The sequence below is a fragment of the Entelurus aequoreus genome, linkage group LG10 (assembly GCF_033978785.1).
Source record: "Entelurus aequoreus isolate RoL-2023_Sb linkage group LG10, RoL_Eaeq_v1.1, whole genome shotgun sequence".
NCBI classification, from domain to species: Eukaryota; Metazoa; Chordata; class Actinopteri; order Syngnathiformes; family Syngnathidae; genus Entelurus; species Entelurus aequoreus.
In genome coordinates, this window is record NC_084740.1 from 72,082,879 (window position 1) to 72,103,004 (window position 20,126).

General features: G+C 40.0%; 1 protein-coding gene across 1 annotated transcript; it reads right to left on the reverse strand.

Annotated features, from left to right (window-relative positions):
• Positions 1-1,115: 1,115 nt before the first annotated feature.
• hspd1 (heat shock 60 protein 1) lies at positions 1,116-20,004 on the reverse strand. Its single transcript, XM_062061615.1, has 11 exons — positions 19,839-20,004; positions 14,940-15,115; positions 10,438-10,773; positions 10,277-10,372; positions 7,134-7,227; positions 6,895-7,063; positions 6,725-6,824; positions 6,414-6,659; positions 6,175-6,349; positions 1,835-2,013; positions 1,116-1,763 (listed from the first exon to the last, which is right to left on the reverse strand). Exons 1-11 carry the CDS (start codon positions 19,939-19,941, stop codon positions 1,602-1,604), a joined length of 1,836 nt encoding a protein of 611 aa, XP_061917599.1. The 5' UTR covers positions 19,942-20,004; the 3' UTR covers positions 1,116-1,601.
• Between the last annotated feature and the right edge of the window lie 122 nt (positions 20,005-20,126).

Below are 20,126 nucleotides of genomic sequence, written 5' to 3' on the forward strand. Positions count from 1 at the left end.
AAACTGCCAAGATACCTGTGGCGGTGGGGGCGTGGTCACCATGACATCGTGTAATTTGCATAATTTACTACAATGATTTGATTTTCTCAAAAAAGGCTCAAAAAATGTATACTTACTAATTAATAACAGTTTTGTTTTAAATGTCCATCCATTTTACAATATAATTACAACACTTTATGTACATATTTATATACAGATTTGAACAATAAGTTATTCACTGAAATATATTTGTGGTTCTTACAAAAAAATATCTTATGAAATATAAAAGCTAAAATGTCTCTTAAAGCTCTGCCCCTTTAATTAGGGCATACTAAATAATTTCACTTTAGCCTACTACTACAACCATATTATTTACCAGCAACATAAAGTGAAACAGAGGCAGAGGTGTCCTGCCACAGTCAGTAACAAATAAACAGAAAACAGTAGTGGTGGTAGATAGACACAGAGCTTCATCAAACATCTGATCCACTGAACAAAGAGCTCCAAAAATCTTGAACTTTAGACTGCCATCAGTTTTACTCCCTACACTTAACCATGTGTTTCCTACTGCCTGCAGACTTTGCACCCTTTGTTATATACACATGTTGTTTCTAATATAAATACATTTAATAAAGTCAAATACAAATAAGGCAACAAGAGAAGTATCCTACACTTCTCTTTTGTAAAGTAAATCTGAACAGCCGATATGGGCATCTACATCAACTATATGATTTGCCTGAGAAGCTGGAGGACAAAAAAAAATAAAAAATATTTGTGGTGGACGTAATTCTTTCGTGGCGGGCCGCCACAAATAAATGAATGTGTGGGAAACCCTGGTTTTGTTTTGAATATGTAGGCCTAGTGTGTATTTTAATAGTGTTAAAACGTTTGACAACCACTGACTTCTTACATTTAAACACAGCTTGAGCACTACTGCCACCTGGCTGCAGACTTGTGTATTGCTCAATGCATGAAGTCCTTACCCTCCAATGTATCCGAGAGCTTGGAACTTAACACTCGGCAGAATCATTAGAATGAATTCAACAACTGAAAGCTCAGTCAAAAAGTTCCTTTTCAAAAGCAGGTGACATCTCTCGTCCTCATCTACATTTTAGGCATACAAGCAGCGACAAGAATCATTTGGAAAATGGTTTAATTAAATCAAATGCGCCTAAACCTGCACCATCAGCAGGACAGAATCATGATAAACATATATATATAAAAAACAAAACTAAATTAAAGACAAATGCAACATTCCTGACTTCACACCCATTTTTGTTGTTAGGTCTTTTCAAAGATGGGAAGTTTTTCCCCTGCAGGAAGGTGATGGAAGCAGAACTAACTGACGGGTGTTTGACATGATTACTTCACTGGTTCCAGCTGCTCATGTGGGTGTAATAGTTAGACTGACCAGCAGAGGGCGCCGTCACTGTAAACGTTCTCCCGGTTGATCCTGCAGGGGAAAAAGCGGTGAAGTTGGGACAAGACGTTCTCCTCTGACGCGTGGCGGGGGAAGAATGGCCGACATCCTGGCGGTTGGTCAGTGAGTTTGAGGAGTCAGAGGTCAGTGCAGGCACCGCTCTGTCCTTTTCAAGTCTGTACAGTGGAGGGAGGCGGGCCTTCTAGAAGCCCATGCCCCCGCCCATGCCGCCCATGCCACCCATGCCTCCCATGCCGCCTCCGGGCATCTCCTTCTCCTCCTTGGGGATCTCCGTGACCACGGCCTCGGCGGTGGACAGCAGGGAGGCCACGCCCGCCGCGTCCAGCAGCGCCGTCCTCACCACCTGTGAGCGGGCACCTCGTCAGTCACGTGACAGGCGACACTTCCGCGTGATCAGAGTAGACGAGGTGGTACCTTGGTGGGGTCGATGATGCCCTTCTCCACCATGTTGACGTACTCGCCCAGCATGGCGTCGTAGCCCACCTCAGGGGGGCCCTGCAGGATCTTCTCCACCACCAGGGAGCCCTCCACGCCGGCGTTCTTGGCGATGGTCATGGCGGGGATGCGGAGCGCCCGTCGGATGATGTCCACGCCTGAAAGGCGAGTGGGTGAAAAGAACACTTAGGTTCTGCTTAATCTAACATTGCACTACTTGGTTACAACCAGCAGGGGGCACACTTATGTTTGCTGGAAAAATCTAAAACAGAGGCGTCCAACTTTACATTTTAGTAGTTTTAGCCTTTAAAACCAGTGCATTATATAGACTTTTTTATTTATTTTTTAAAATAACTAGTACCGTATTTTTCGGACTATAAGTCGCAGTTTTTTTCATAGTTTGGCCCGGGGTGCGACTTATACTCAGGAGCGAATTATGTGTGAAATTATTAACGCATTAGCGTAAAACGTCAAATAATATTATTGATGTCATTCACATAAGAGACTAGACGTATAAGATTTCATGGGATTTAGCGATTAGGAGTGACAGATTGTTTGGTAAACGTATAGCATGTTCTATATGTTATAGTTATTTGAATGACTCTTACCATAATATGTTACGTTAACATACCAGGCACGTTCTCAGTTGGTTATTTATGCCTCATATAACGTACACTTATTCAGCCTGTTGTTCACTATTCTTTATTTATTTTAAATTGCCTTTCAAATGTCTATTCTTGGTGTTGGCTTTTATCAAATACATTTCCCCAAAAAATGCGACTTATACTCCACTGCGACTTATATGTTTTTTTTAGGGATGTCCGATAATGGCTTTTTGCCGATATCCGATATTCCGATATTGTCCAACTCTTTAATTACCGATACCGATATCAACCGATACCGATATCAACTAGGGATGTCCGATAATATCGGCCTGCAGATATTATCGGCCGATAAATGCGTTAAAATGTAATATCGGAAATTATCTGTATCGTTTTTTTTTTAAATTAAATCAACATAAAAAACACAAGATACACTTACAATTAATGCACCAACCCAAAAAACCTCCCTCACTCATTCCCACAAAAGGGTTGTTTATTTCTGTTATTAATATTCTGGTTCCTACATTATATATCAATAAATATCAATACAGTCTGCAAGGGATACAGTCCGTAAGCACACATGATTGTGCGTGCTGCTGCTCCACTAATAGTACTAACCTTTAACAGTTAATGTTACTCATTTTCATTAATTACTAGTTTCTATGTAACTGTTTTTATATTGTTTTACTTTCTTTTTTATTCAAGAAAATGTTTTTAATTAATTTATCTTATTTTACTAATTGTTTTAAAAAGGACCTTATCTTCACCATACATGGTTGTCCAAATTAGGCATAATAATGTGTTAATTCCACGACTGCATATATCGGTTGATATCGGTATCGGTTGATATCAGTATCGGTAATTAAAGAGTTGGACAATATCGGAATATCGGCAAAAAGCCATTATCGGACATCCCTAATATCAACCGATATATACAGTCGTGGAATTAACACATTATTATGTCTAATTTGGACAACCAGGTATGGTGAAGATAAGGTCCTTTTTAAAAAAAATTATAAAATAAAATAAGATAAATAAATTAAAAACATTTTCTTGAATAAAAAAGAAAGTAAAACAATATAAAAACAGTTACATAGAAACTAGTAATTAATGAAAATTAGTAACATTAACTGTTAAAGGTTAGTACTATTAGTGGACCAGCAGCACGCACAATCATGTGTGCTTACGGACAGTATCCCTTGCAGACTGTATTGATATATAATGTAGGAACCAGAATATTAATAACAGAAATAAACAACCCTTTTGTGTGAATGAGGAGGGAGTTTTTTTGGGTTGGTGCATTAATTGTAAGTGTATCTTGTGTTTTTTATGTTGATTTAATAAAAAAAAACCCAAAAAACCCCCGATACCGATAATAAAAAAACCGATACCGATAATTTCCGATATTACATTTTAACGCATTTATCGGCCGATAATATCAGCCTGCCGATATTATCGGCCGATAAATGACATCCCTAGTTTTTTTCCTTCTTTATTCGGCCGGTGCGACTTATACTCCGATGCGACTTATACTCCGAAAAATACGGTAACTACAAATTAGCAAAAAAGCTAGCATGCTAACAGCTTTATGCCAACATGCTTACAGTTAGCATTACTCAAATACCTAAATATTTGACACTGAGGTGTACACCTGCAAAATTAGCAAAAAAAGCTAGCATGCCAACATGCTTACAGTTAACATTAGTAAAATACCAAAATATATAACACTGAGGTGTGTACTCAAACCGGATTGATAATCTGATCCGGTGAGCCGGCCAAACTATTGGCACGCAATTGGAGGCGTTTGTGTCAGTGAAGGACAGGAGGTCACTGGACAAACTGCTGGCCATCATAGACAATCCTGCCCATCCACTCCACCAGACAATTAAGGGACAACGGAGTTCATACTCCAACAGGCTCCTTCAACTTCCTTCCCGCACTGTGCGATTCAAGAACTCCTTCATTCCACACTCCATCCAGCTGTATAATCACTCGCCATACAGCAATAGATGACATCTGCCTATTACCTGACACCTGACATGTTAACTACTTCTCTTTGTTTATAATGTCTATTTTCTATTTCCTGCTGGACCTACTCTCTATTTTATGCTGTTGCTGTCATATAGACTGTATATACTGTAATATTGTACATGGTCATTGGTTTATATTGTATATATGTTATAGACATAATATAATATATCTGTATATAAATTACTCTGTACACATATTATGTATATATTCGTATATATGTTAGATTTTTTTTTTATAGCTATATTAGTCTATTTATACCTGCATTGTCCTTTCCATCATTGTAACTGAGCTACTGTGTTGAACAATTTCCCTTGTGGATCATTAAAGTTTGTCTAAGTCTAAGTCTATAGCTGCTTAATATACTAAAAAAACATCTAGCATGCTAATGTTAGCATCCTAAAATGCTAACTAACGTAATGTGTTTAAAACGCTAGCCTGCATTAAGTACCAAAATATGACTGGAGGTGTATAGCTACAAAATTAGCTAAACAAAGCTAGAGTACCAATGTTAGCATGCTAACCGACATTATTCGTCGACAAAATGTAATGCTGAGATGTATACATGCAAAATTAGCACAAAAGCTAGCATTGTAATAAAAAAAGGGTAATGGTTGTGTTAAAAAATGAGGTATGGGCTGCTCTTAAAGAATATGTACATAACTTAATTGTGCTTTTCAAAAACAGAGGCGAAAATAAACGCTAGCAGACTACCGCATTTTTCGGAGTATAGGTCGCACCGGCCGAATAAAGAAGGAAAAAAACACAAGTCGCACTGGAGTATAAGTCGCATTTTTTGGGGAAATGTATTTGATAAAAGCCAACACCAAGAATAGACATTTGAAAGGCAATTTAAAATAAATAAAGAATAGTGAACAACAGGCTGAATAAGTGTACTGGAGGTGTATAGCTACAAAATTAGCTAAACAAAGCTAGAGTACCAATGTTAGCATGCTAACCGACATTATTCGTCGACAAAATGTAATGCTGAGATGTATACATGCAAAATTAGCACAAAAGCTAGCATTGTAATAAAAAAAGGGTAATGGTTGTGTTAAAAAATGAGGTATGGGCTGCTCTTAAAGAATATGTACATAACTTAATTGTGCTTTTCAAAAACAGAGGCGAAAATAAACGCTAGCAGACTACCGCATTTTTCGGAGTATAGGTCGCACCGGCCGAATAAAGAAGGAAAAAAACACAAGTCGCACTGGAGTATAAGTCGCATTTTTTGGGGAAATGTATTTGATAAAAGCCAACACCAAGAATAGACATTTGAAAGGCAATTTAAAATAAATAAAGAATAGTGAACAACAGGCTGAATAAGTGTACGTTATATGAGGCATAAATAACCAACTGAGAACGTGCCTGGTATGTTAACGTAACATATTATGGTAAGAGTCATTCAAATAACTATAACATATAGAACATGCTATACGTTTACCAAACAATCTGTCACTCCTAATTGCTAAATCCCATGAAATCTTATACGTCTAGTCTCTTACGTGAATGAGCTAAATAATATTATTTGATATTTTACGCTAATGTGTTAATAATTTCACACATAAGTTGCTCCTGAGTATAAGTCGCACCCCCGGCCAAACTATGAAAAAAAACTGCGACTTATAGTCCGAAAAATACGGTAATAGCAAATAAATTGACATACAAAAAAGTGAGCTAAGTACAAACCAATTTTCTGGTCGTCGTTGGCAACCTTGAGGCTGTCCAAGGAGGGGATGCAGCGCAGCAGAGCGCAGCCGCCACCTGGCACGATGCCTTCTTCCACGGCGGCTCGAGTGGCGTTCAGGGCGTCGGTTACGCGGTCCTTCTTCTCGTTCACCTCCACGTCGCTCGTCCCTCCGACCTGACGGACGAATCGACATTCAGCGCCATGTTTGTGACATCGAGGCTGCCGCGCGCGCGCACACCTTGAGCACGGCCACGCCGTCAGACAGCTTAGCCAGCCGCTCGTTGAGCTTCTCCTTCTCGTAGTCGCTGGTGGTGCTCTCCAGCTGCTCCACGATCTCGCTCGCCCGCCTCTCCAGCTCGGCCGGCTTGCCGCCGCCCTTCAGCAGCAGCGTGTCGTCTTTGGTGATCTGCACCTCGCCCACTTTGCCGAAGTCGTGCGCCTGGATGTCTTCCAGTGCTAGACCCACCGAGTCGTCCCCAAACACCTGAGGAGCAGACAGGTATGGGTGCACTGCTGGCACTTCACGTCTAGGGGGGGAAGAGGACCTACAGTGCCCCCGGTGGCGATGGCCATGTCCTTCAGCTGGTTCTTCCTGTTGTCTCCGAAGCCAGGAGCTTTGACAGCAACCACCTGCAGTCCCACCTTCAGCCTGCAGGTAAAAAAAACACCCCACATTTCAGCAATGAGTCTGGCGGCGCAGGTGTTGTGACCGACCACACCTGTTGAGAACCAAGGTGCTGAGGGCCTCGCCGTCCACGTCCTCCGCCACGATGACCAGAGGCTTGCGGTGCTGGTTGGCGATCTCAAGGGCGGGAACGATGCTCTGCACGCTGGAGATCTTCTTCTCGCTGAGCAGCAGGTAAGCGTCCTGGAACTCACACTTCTGACCTGGAGGAGGAAATGGTACGTTCAAACGCCAGGCAGGAAGTTGCTTTCTAGAGTGAGGGGGAGTTCTCACCCTTGGCGGTGTTGATGAAGTACGGCGAGATGTAACCACGGTCAAACTTCATGCCCTCAATCACCTCCAGCTCATCATGGAGAGTTTTGCCATCCTGGAAGAGCAAAATATGAACATCGTCAGAATATCCAATATGGATATTTGATATCAGCATCATGCAAACTGTCCGATACAAGCAGCGTGTTTAAGTTAACATCTACACGTCCTCCAAATATTAGGGCTGTGGATCTTTGGGCACCTAACAATTCCCTCCGATTCCTAGGGTGACGATTCCATATCGATTCAACTCCAGTCACACAGATTCTTGCAATGTATTTGGTATAATCATTATTAATACACTTTTTCAAAACAGGTTACAGATTACAAAAGCTCCCTCCCGTTGCAAGGAGATGGCCTGAAAATATATTTTTACAAATAAAATTATAAAAAAAGTAGAGATGTCCGATAATATCAGCCTGCCGATATCGGCCGATAAATGCTTTAAAATGTAATATCGGAAATTATCGGTATCGTATTTTTTTAATTTTATTAAATCAATATAAAAAACACCAGATACACTTTTAATTAGTGCACCAACCCAAAAACCCTCCCTCCTCATTCACACAAAAGGGTTGTTTCTTTCTGTTATTAATATTCTGGTTCCTACATTATATATAAATATATATCAATACAGTCTGCAAGGGATACAGTCCGTAAGCACACATGATTGTGCGTGCTGCTGGTCCACTAATAGTACTAACCTTTAACAGTTAATTTTACTCATTTTCATTAATTACTAGTTTCTTGTAACTGTTTTTATATGGTTTTACTTTCTTTTTTATTCAAGAAAATGTTTTTAGTTTATTTATTTTATTAATTTAAAAAAAAAAAGGACCTTATCTTCACCATACCTGGTTGTCGAAATTAGGCATAATAATGTGTTAATTCCACGACTGTATATATCGGTATCGGTAATTAAAGAGTTGGACAATATCGGAATATCGGCAAATCGCCATTATCGGACATCCCTATAAAAAAGCTATACATCTTATTTTTTGAAAATTATGAATCGATTGAATGAATCACCCTAAGAATGGCAATTTATTGCTGATTTTTTGGTTATTCCTTGTTTTACTTTTGTAGCTGTATGTAGAAATAGCCCCTCTGAAGTGGCAGCTGGTTGCATCTTTTATGTCCTTTAATTTTTCCCTCGTTTTCATTCCAAGATGGCCGCCAGGAGAAACTCGTAGTTGTTGCCATTTCCTTTGTTTACCAAGTCAAATTCCTTGACCTTTAATTAGAGATGTCCGATAATGGCTTTTTTGCCGATATCCGATATTGTCCAACTCTTAATTACCAATTCCGATATCAACCGATACAGATATATACAGTGGTGGAATTAACACATTATTATGCCTAATTTTGTTGTGATACCCCGCTGGATGCATTAAACAATGTAACAAGAATTTTCCAAAATAAATCAACTCAAGTTATGGAAAAAAAATGCCAACATCGCACTGCCATATTTATTATTGAAGTCACAAAGTGCATTTTTTTTTAACATGCCTCAAAACAGCAGCTTGGAATTTGGGGCATGCTCTCCTGAGAGAGCATGAGGAAGTTGAGGTGGGCAGGGATGGGGGTGGGGAATATTGTAGCGTCCCGGAAGAGTTAGTGCTGCAAGGGGTTCTGGGTATTTGTTCTGTTGTGTTACGGTGCAGTGTCCTCTCGAAATGTGTTTGTCATTCTTGTTTGGTGTGGGTTCACAGTGTGGCGCATATTTGTAACAGTGTTAAAGTTGTTTATACGGCCACCCTCAGTGTGACCTGTATGGCTGTTGACCAACAATGCTTTGCATTCACTCGTGTGTGTGAAATGCCGTAGATATTATGTGATTGGACCGGCATGCAAAGGCAGTGCCTTTAAGGTTTATTGGAGCTCTGTACTTCTCCCTACGTCCGTCCGTGTACCACTCCATACAGCGGCGTTTTAAAAAGTCATAAATGTTACTTTTTTGAAACAGATACCGATAATTTCCGATATTACATTTTAAAGCATTTATCGGCCGATGATATCGGCAGTCCGATATTATCGGACATCTCTACTTTTAATCATACTTGTCCAATAAAGAGGATTCTGATAAGCACACAAGCTAAGTATATTTTTCTACTTTAGTCACAAGTCATTTACAAAAAGGAAACAGGAGCCAGCAGCCACACAACAGCCAAGCACACAATAGCACACAAGCTAGACATAAGTATTCAAGTGTCCTTAATTGAACAATATTGCCATGTAAAACAGACCATTGGTCAATATAAACAACAATTATAGTTGCATATTACTTAGACACAAAGTCTTCAAGGCAGAAGCGTATTAGAAAGTATCTAGTAACAAATGTGTCCGCACTATTCGACTTACTGCGTTTTGAGCTTAACTGATTATTGTGGCCACTAGGTGGCACCAAAAAGCAACACTACTTCAACTTAAAGACAGCATTTGTCCATTCCAGACTGTTAATAATAAATAAGTTAGTGTTTTTCATTGTTCGGACTAATTTCACTTGATCAATGTTCTAACATTCTACACTACAGAATAATAAATGCCTGTATTAGTTGTGCTGACACATGGGATCAAAATCGGTATCGGCCAACACTCGAAGCTACAAAATTAATATCGCAGCTTAAGTGACAAAACTGTATGGAGAAAACCCTAATCAGATAACTCATCTTTCAATTAACTCTTCCAATTTCAGTTACCATTTGTGGCTGTAGGCAACCTCCTAAATGTATTTATTACTTCAACAAATACGTGCATTTCAGGTATCACAAGCAGTTGTATCATCCTCAGCCTGCGCTTTGAACTCATCAGCCCTAATTATGCTGGTTCAGCAGTTTGCTCTTTACTGTAATTCCATTATTGGTTCTGTGGCAGCTGCGTTGTGCAAACATATTTGCTAATAAACCACCATGAGGTCGAAGAGAGCTACGTTCTTCCTCCCACTTTCTCATGCATGCCAAATCATTAAATGACACAAATGACTTGTTACACAGGAAATTACAACTTGCATGGAAACAGGAGTTCAGAACATTCCTCTGTATTAAAAATCTTTTTTTAAATTTTTTTTTAACCATGTGGTCAAATGTCTTTAAGACAGGGATACTAACCTTGACAGTGATGACTCCTTTGCGGCCAACTCTCTTCATGGCGTTGGATATGATGTTTCCGATCTCGATGTCGCCGTTAGCGGAGATGGTAGCGACCTAAACACACAGTTGGTTTGTGAGAGATGTTTCTAACTGGACAGTTTTTCTTTGCAAATGCTGACCTGAGCGATCTCCTCGGGCGTGGTGACGGGCTTGGAGAGGCGCTTGAGCTCGTTACAGATGTGCTCCACCGCCATCATGACGCCGCGGCGGATCTCCACGGGGTTGGCGCCCTTGCTGATGGTGTCAAAGCCCTCCTTGGCGATGGCGCGGGCCAGCACGGTGGCGGTGGTGGTGCCGTCACCCGCCTCCTCGTTGGTGTTGTTGGCCACGTCCTGCACCAGCTTGGCGCCGATGTTCTTGTATTTATCCTTCAGCTCAATACTCTTGGCCACCGTCACGCCGTCCTTGGTCACCTTGGGGCTGCCCCAGCTCTGCTCGATGATGACCGTGCGGCCCTGGGATGGACGTTGACGCACAGGTGAGGCTCAAATAACCACAGACTCGCATAGTGATTCATGACACAGTATCGCGATACTGCCATGGATGGAAAAACTCTTAGGAGAAACAATGGTACCTCAACGTATGAGTGTTTTGAGATAAAAGCAGTCTTTCGGCTCATTAAGTTGCAAGCAAAATTGGATTTACAAAATCCCAGTCTTTAGTGTCACAGTGAACTCCAGACAAAACATCCGGTCTTGCTCGCTAACGTTAGCTTATAGCGAGAGATCGACATAAATTTGTTTTTGAGAAAGTGAGTGTGAAGGACAGGGCTGAGAAGAACTGGATGATATTCATTGAAGAAATTAAACATGAGAACGTGTAGCTAGCTAATTTTGTGAAGCATTTGTAGCGTAACACTGCTAGTCCACGCTAGGGATGTCCCGATCCAGGTTTTTGCACTTCCGAGCCGATACTGATGTTTTTGCACTTCCGATCCGATACCAATACTGGCCTTATCCGAGCATGTATTAAAGTTTAAAGTTATTTAGCCTACTTATTTGTCAGATTCATGTTGAAAAGGGTTTTAGTACTCTTGATAACAACTAGCCAGCTGAATTAGGTGAGTTTGAATAATACACAATGGAGATGTTGACGTGCTGAGTTTCAAGCACGCGTTATTTTCTAGCAGGGGACTTTTCAAATGATGCTACATATTAGCAGTAATGCTACTTTTTATAGCAACGCTTTTGCCCCACACTTGACAAATTACGGTTGTCTGTTCGACATATTTCCACTTGAAGCCAAACCACCGCCAGACAATGGACCCCCTGCTGTTTTTGGGGGGAATTAATTCTTCCTTCATTATTACCGCTCACACGGCTGCGCTTGCATAACAGCTAACTTTAGCCATGCTGCTACCTCTCTGCTGGGAGAGGGCGTATACGTATGACGTGACAGTATGTGACGTATGTAGTAGGTGCGCTTGTCTGTCTGTGAGAAGGAGACACAGGAAGGAGTGGGAAGAGCCTGTAGTGTAATGCCAGCAGCTAAAAGCAACTGTGTGAGAATGTATACTCGAATATCACAATATAGTCATTTTCTATATCGCACAGAGACAGCTGACATTTTTACCGGTAACTTTAAATTCACAAGGCCGTCTTAACGGTTAGGACACAGACCTGTGTATGTGCTGAAGGTGTGCCGGAAAATGCGGAACGGAAATTAGGGAGCAGCAGAAAAGTGGAATGTGTTATTTAAATCGGTGCGTTGGAAAACACGGACCGGCCTCTTTTAAAAAACTGGATCTGGATCGGCATTTTCCCATGCCTTGCCGATACGCATTTTTTGGCAAATATCGGCGGCCGATCCGATCCAAATATCGGATCGGGACATCCCTAGTCCACGCCCTTCTGTAGCAGAATGAGTCGATAACGGCAGCCAAGGACCTTAAAATTATATCTAAATGATGGACACTCAGTGTTGGCGTTAAAGCACTTTGTGTCTTTTTACACATTGAAATCAAAAAGGACTCGCATTTTATGGAGTCCGGATTTTTTTTTTTTTTACCGACCCTGAACTCCGGTTTGCTTCCTTCCCTTTTTTTTTATTTTTTATTATCGATTATCGCTTACCGCCAGTGTTTTGTTTTGTTTATATTTGCTGGTGTCGTGCGAAATTCTGTATCCCTGAAATATTTAGTGTCCCCTGCTAAAGGAGCGCGCATAGGGGCAGAGCTCTGTGCCTTGTTCAGACAGCGGCAGCACTTTTGTGTTATTAGCGATGTCAATGATACAACATTCTTACAATCATGCTTTGATTGTCAAAAATGTTGGTGTGACATTCCGACCCAAATAAATGCTTTTGATCATCCGTACATGACGTGTTGTACTTGTATTCACATCGCTGCTTCTCTATTGTATACGTGTCATGCTGCAGAGTGGTTGACCAGTCTCCCTATTTTATGGAAATTACATTAATAACATCCTGTTATTTGGTTATTATTTATTTCATCTTCTGATAGATTATAAAATAACACCAATATAATAGTAGAAAATGGATGGATGGATAGATAATGGGAACAAACACTACAGGGTAGACTCAATTACATGTTTAAAAAAAAAACACATTTTATGCCAGAAAATATGTCCCACTTAGGTTTATTTTCCTCAACCTATGTACTAACATCATGTGGATTATATGTACAGACTTGGCATTGTACAAAACTTGTGAATTCTGACTTATTTTATTAATGACAAAAAAATAGTAGGGGATATGTAATATTTCAGCATATTTCTGTGCTGCCATTAAATGTGTCCCCCTTCTATTTCCCTCAAATTATGTAGTAACTTCATGTGGTTTATTATGTACACTTTTAGTATCATTTACAGCTAAATGTGTACATTTGGACTCATTTTGTTAATTACAAAAAAGTTAGTAGGGGATACCAAATATTTCAGCATATTTCTGTGCTGCCATAAAGTTTGTGCCCCTTCTATTTTCTTCAATTGATGTACTCACTTCATGTGATTTATAATGCACATATTTAGCATCAACAACAAAACCTGTGAATTTGGACTCATTTTAAACATATATACATTTGTTGAATAAAACCTCTTGTTTTTAATGAATGCTTAGGTCGGGGGTCGGCAAAGGCTCTTTAGCGCCGCACTAGTGGCTCCCTGGAGCTTTTTAAAAAATGTGTTAAAATGGAAAAAATGAGGGAAATTTTTTGTTTTAATATGGTTTCTGTAGGAGGACACAAAACGTTCTAATTGTTATAAATCCTACTGTTTGTTAAACATGCTTCACTGATGAGTATTTGGCAAGCGCCGTTTTGTCCTAATTTCAGCAGTCTTTGAACACAACTTCCTCTCACTCTTGTTAGCGAGCTAGCAAAGTAGAAGCTAACACTCTTACCGAGGTTGAGACCGCATTCGCCCTCCAGACGCCAGACATGCCTCTGCTTTAATTTCTCGCGTATCACAGATGAACTGCCTTAAAAACAGGGTCCGCTTTGTAAAATGAGCAAGTTTGTATTGTTTAACCATGTTTTGTACCATGTTTTTAACAAAAAAAAGAGGAAATATCCTCAAACTTTACATGTTGACACTGCCGTTTTTGCAAGTGACCCACTTCCAACCGGAAAAACGGGCGTCGTGACGTCACAACTATTGACAAATATAATTTACGGCAACAAATTTCATTATCGACAATGTCAACTAATCGTTGTAGTCCTATCAGACGGTAATGTTTTTTTAAGTTTAGATTGGGGTATGTTGTTTCTTAATAAGGAAAGACGTAAATATCTGTTTTCATATTAGCATTTAAGCTGGCGTGCTAGTCAGAATTTATCAACGTGCATTTATCAATCAAGCTTTTTTATCATTTGATTTAAAACTAATACTAACCATCAAGAAGTTGTCATTAATACAGTTTATGGTTACACCCCATACACTTGCATGACAGTAAAATAACACTAAACATTTGTTTAGCTAACGCTACTAATAGTTACGATTAAAGATATCAACTTGATTGTAGCAGCAGTGAACTTTCTTTTAATTTACAGTTTTTAGACCGTGAAGAACGGCAAAATGTTACTTGGTTTATCGGCGCTGTACAACCCCGCCCTGCTTATTTTGTTGCTCTATGTTTTACAGTAATTGACTTTTTATTTATTTTTTTTACACTCGTGTTCCCATTAATGTAAAAAAAGAGTGATTTCTTTAACATGAGTCATTGTTTATGGGTTTTAAGATTAACAGTGCGACTTCATAGCTTACCAAAGTCCGACTAAAACCATTTTGACAGATTCTTCAGCCCTGTGTGTAATGTTTTGGTATTGCTTCCTTACGGGTACTTGCTAGCATCATTCATTAAACCGGCATCAGCCTGCAGTTCACAAGTATCTTTTAAGTGTGACTGCCATCTACTGGTCACACGTATTATACCATGTATCAAATACATTTGCTTCAAGGTCGGTAAGGACACCCGGAATTATTCCGTACATTAGGTGCAACGCGTTATAAGGCACACTGTCCATTTTTGATGAAATTAAAGGATTTTAAAAGTGCCTTCTAGTAAAAAAAATAGGGTAACGGTTTACAAAGAGTACAATTCGACCCTGCAACAGACCATTTTACATGATTTCATATGGGAAAACCTTTTGACCAGCAGACTCTACCTTGGGGCCCATGGTGACGGCGACGGTGTCGGCCAGCAGGTCGACGCCCTGCAGCATGAGGGCGCGGGCGTCGGCTCCAAACTTAACGTCTTTGGCGTAGGCGCGCGTCAGGTGAGGAGCCAGCGCCCTGCACACTGGCCTCACTTGCTTCATGACTGTGGGTAGACGAAACATGGCTGCGGAGAGAAAGAAAGGGGAGGGGGATGGAAACAGTGTCACCATTGGGGGCAAAGTACAACTAAACAATCATTCTCCAAGGCCATTTGTCCATCCCACACAGGTCAGGTGGGTGACCAAGTAGCCACTGATGGCATGACACCTCTAAAATAAGTACTTACACTTGACCATTTGTCCTTAGTTGGGCACAATTCTTATTTTCCTAGCCTGCGCTCACACTTGAAATGCAATGCTCTGTTCTTTTTTATACATTACTGCAATTACCCTGACTTTGTGGATTATTTATACTAGTTCTAATTATTTCTACTGTGCAACGTGGCGGCCATCATTAATTACTTGCAAGAGAATCCATTGCTTGAACCAAATGTGTTGGTTATCTTTAAGGACTTCCAACTAATGTTTGTCCTCTAATAGCGTGGTTGAACGAAGGGCATGCAATACTCCACCAAGACACTAGGGGCGGTATTTTCCAGTGAATTAACTGAGCTACCTTCGTCGACAGCAAACAATGATAATTTAAAAAAAAGGTGAGTGTTACTGGAACTGGTAGTAATTGATGCGTGACAATTGCCACTTATATTGCAAATGTTGTTATGAAACCAGAGGAAATGACATATGAGCAAAGGTGTGCTGTACGATTTTTTCCGGAGGTGCATGTCAAGCTACGCAGGATGCTTTGGAGAGGGAGGGGCGAGCAAACGTGCGCATCTACGCAGGAGCATAATTCAGTCTTCAGAACAGTGTTTCTTAACCATAGGGCTGCCCAAAAATATAAGTAATACACTTGTCCACCACTTGTGGCAGTAATGACAATCCCAAACAGAAGAAGTCTGGAGCCATGGTCATAGACGTTCTTTAGCGCAAAAATATGACTTAATTGGTGAAGCTGTATTTTCATTTGCACTTAAATTTTACTGACACTTTACATATATATTATTGAGTTAAAATGTTGTTTCGCACTGTGTAATTGTATGTACATTTATTTTTCTTCAGTTTTTATGAGTCCCTTTATTTTTGTAATCAGCCTGACCTATGCTTTAATAATCTTTGTGAATAACACAAAGATTATCATTTGACAAGGTTTAAACTGCATGGTTATATATAAATATTGAACATGTTCCAACAGCAGGACCATCAAAAGGAACCTACACTTTAAAGTAAATGATCACAACTGTAACCCTTTCAAATCCAAGCCCTAATTATCCCTTTTAAGTGTTTATTTGCCTAATCTCCTTTCATGTGACTTTCACAGCCACATGACAGGGACATTTCCAATATTGTGCTGGCAGTCAGACAAAAAAACATTTTGGGGAATTAGAGATCTTTTCTTTTTTAAATTTAACTTTCAGTTTTCATGTACAGTACAGGCCAAACGTTTGGACACACCTTCTCATTTAAATCTGTATTCTTTATTTATAGGACTATTTACATTGTAGATTGTCACTGAAGGCATCAAAACTATGACACCTGTGAAGTGAAAACCATTTCGGGTGACTACCTCTTGAAGCTCATCGAGAGAATGCCAAGAGTGTACAGAGCAGTAATCCGAGCAAAGGGTGGCTATTTTGAAGAAACTAGAATATAAAACATATTTTCAGTTACTTCACCTTTTTTTGTTAAGTACATAACTCCACATGTGTTCATTCATAGTTTTGATGCCTTCGGTGACAATCTACAATGTAAATAGTCATGAAAATAAAGAAAACACATTGAATGAGAAGGTGTGTCCAAACTTTTGGCCTGTACTGTATGTGCATCCTTTCCCCAAGGCCATAATGAATAAATTACTTCCCTGGTTTAATCACGCAATTTATTTAGACAGTACAAGGTTTTTATATTTTTATTTTTTTACTTTAACAGCTATACAGTCAATGATCAAAAAAGAGTGAGGAGACTTTGACCACTGGCAAATTTCGCCCCTAAATTCAGCCTGAAAGAACTTTGGATAAAACTGTTACCAAGTTTTGTGCAGATAACTGACATGCATTTAAGTAAAATGTTGAAAAACATTTCCGGAAGACATTTTGACAATAAAATTACATGTGTATACAAATACATAAATAAGCACATTTTAATTATGAAAGCAAGTAAATTAATCATGATTCATCTAAATTCCAAAATCCATCCATCCATCCATTTTCTACCGCTTATTCCCTTCGGGGTCGCTGGAGCCTATCTCAATCTCAATCGGGCGGAAGGCGGGGTACACCCTGGACAAGTCGCCACCTCCTCACAGGGTCAACACAGATAGACAGACAACATTCACACTCACATTCACACACTAGGGCCAATGCAGTGTTGCCAATCAACCTATCCAAATGCGCATGTACCCGGAGGGAACCCACGCAGTCGCGGGGAGGACATGCAAACTCCACACAGAAAGATCCCGAGCCCAGGATTGAACCCAGGACTACTCAGGACCTTTGTATTGTGAGGCACTAACCCCTCTCCCACCGTGCTGCCTAAATTCCAAGATGTGATTTTAAAACACAACAATTTGACAGCCCTAATAAAAACATATTTAAAGGCTACATCGTGTTTAATTAAACCCTGAAGATGTGTTTTATTATTAATGAATTAGTGAACGAGCAGGCTTGTGCACTAAAGATGATATGCTAAGCAGCCACCACACGTGTTCTCTGAAGGGACCTCACAAGGTCATGTACTTTTACTATCAGGTGCTGCCAGGAATTATGGGCCTTTAGGAAAAAAAAATGTTCTACATATTTTACATTTGACATATTTTATTAATCTCCCGACTTGAAATTGTCCCCACATTCCCTCTTTAAATGCGTTAATGCCTAAAAAATGAACGAACTCCCCATCTTTACTAACGGACTACAATAACCTTTTTGTAGTGCATAACCCCTAATCTATTTAGTTTGTGACGCGTACGTTTTGCTAGACAATTGCATTACGTTTCATTTAGAGACGATATAGGCTCTACCCGCGTTAAGAAAACTATTTTAGGTGTGCATTTTCTTTGAAAAGTGTCCATTAGTGACGGGTCCGGCAACACTGATGCATCGGCGCATGCGTCGAGGTCATAGAGCAAAACTCTGTATCGGTGCGCGTACCGCTTTTAGAAAGTCACGTGACCAATCATGAGCTGTTTCGGTCACGTGACTGATACGTGAACTGTGTCGCACTGACGCCTCCTCTGTGCCCTGTGAGCGGGTCTTTTCTACGGCCGGAGAAATAATAACTAAGAGGAGAAATTGCCTAAAATTTAATACGTTGGAAAAACTGGGTTTTTTAAATAAAAATGTGTAAACGGCGTGGCGAAGTTGGTAGAGTGGCCGTGCCAGCAATCGGAGGGTTGCTGGTTACTGGGGTTCAATCTCCACCTTCTACCAGCCTAGTCACGTCCGTTGTGTCCTTTGGCAAGACACTTCACCCTTGCTCCTGATGGCTGCTGGTTAGCGCCTTGCATGGCAGCTCCCGCCATCAGTGTGTGAATGTGTGTGTGAATGGGTGAATGTGGAAATACTGTCAAAGCGCTTTGAGTACCTTGAAGGTAGAAAAGCGCTATACAAGTATAACCCATTTATCATTTATTATCATTTAAATTTTTTAAAAAAAAAATCATTCACAACACGTTCTCTTAGATTTTCATGTTATGATACATGTTCACATTATTTATTGATTATATCTAAAAAAAAGATATTTTTATTTAAATGAAGATATGAAATAATCTTAAATTAAATACAATGAATTGGTTTATATTATTGTATATACTAGGTCATAAAATCAGTGTCAGTTGAGTCGGTCCATAGGTTGCCTGTAGGGATTTTTAATGTCCAGCAGATGTCAGTATTTATTGTCACAGTACCGACACAGTATCAATACAGTTTTGCAATGTGTCGAAACGCTTCATGACGCCTCATCAACCCATCACTACTAAGCAGCCACAACTTATCGATTATAGAAATAGTTGGCGATTAATTTAGTCATCGATTCGTTGGATCTATGCTATGCGCAGAGGCTACTTTTTTTAAATATTTTTTTTAATAAACCTTTATTTATAAACTGCAACAAGTACAAACAGCTGAGAAACAATCAAAATAAGTATGGTGCCAGTATGCTGTTTGTTCCCCTCAATAAAATACTGGAAAGAATAGAAATGTAGTTTGTCTTTTTTATCCGATTATTAATCAAAGTAATAATCGACAGATTAATCGATTATCAAATTAGTTGTTAGTTGCAGCCCTACAGCCACCACACGTGTTCTCTGAAGGGACCTCACAAGGTCATCAACGGTGCTGCCAGGAATTATGGGCTTTTAGGGGGAAAAAATATGTTCTACATATTTTATGAGTCTCCCGACTTGAAATTGTCCTCACATTCCCTCTTTAAATGCGTTAATGCCTAAAAAATGAACGACCTCCCCATCTTTACTAGCCTAACAGACTACAATAACCTTTTAGTAGTGCATAAGCCCTAATCTATTTAATTTGTGACGCGTACGTTTTGCTAGACAATTGCATTAAGTTTCATTTAGAGACGATAAATAGAGTTAAGAAAACTCTTTTAGGAGTGCATTTTCCTCGAAAAGTGTCCATGTGCAGTACTGGATGTTAGCAAGTTCGGCTAGCTCGGCTAAAGTAGTCGGAACGTCGCAGCGCATTTTCTACTCTTTTTCGCGTCGCTTCAGTGTAATTCGGCGTAGTTAGAAAGGTTATTATGTTGGTGAAAGATGCTGGATAGTGTGGAGGTACTTACTTGCGACTTGGAGGGCTTGGAGCGGCGAGTAGAGGAGGCACGTCGGAGCAGACGAGGTGATATAACGAGTGGAAGCGAGGACCGTCCAGATGGAAGTGCACATGGCCTATCACATCCGGGTACTTCGCCGGCACGCCCGGAACTCTGAATAACGTGTTTGCGGTCATTGAAAAATGCCGTGCGTGTAGAGTTTATATGGAAAATAAACCCAATTCAACCACTAGTTGTTGTTTTATTATCATAAAAGTGGACAATGTGTCGTTATATTACATCACAGGCTGTGAAAAG

Bases quoted from the DNA above. Each gene is read 5' to 3' on its own strand.
- hspd1 (XM_062061615.1), bottom strand. From the start codon at position 19,941: ATGTGCACTTCCATCTGGACGGTCCTCGCTTCCACTCGTTATATCACC. The intron at 10,774-14,939 runs GTAGAGTCTGCT...CGTCCATCCCAG, and splicing joins CCGTCACCATGGGCCCCAAG to GGCCGCACGGTCATCATCGA. The intron at 1,764-1,834 runs GTACCACCTCGT...GCCCGCTCACAG, and splicing joins GCATCATCGACCCCACCAAG to GTGGTGAGGACGGCGCTGCT.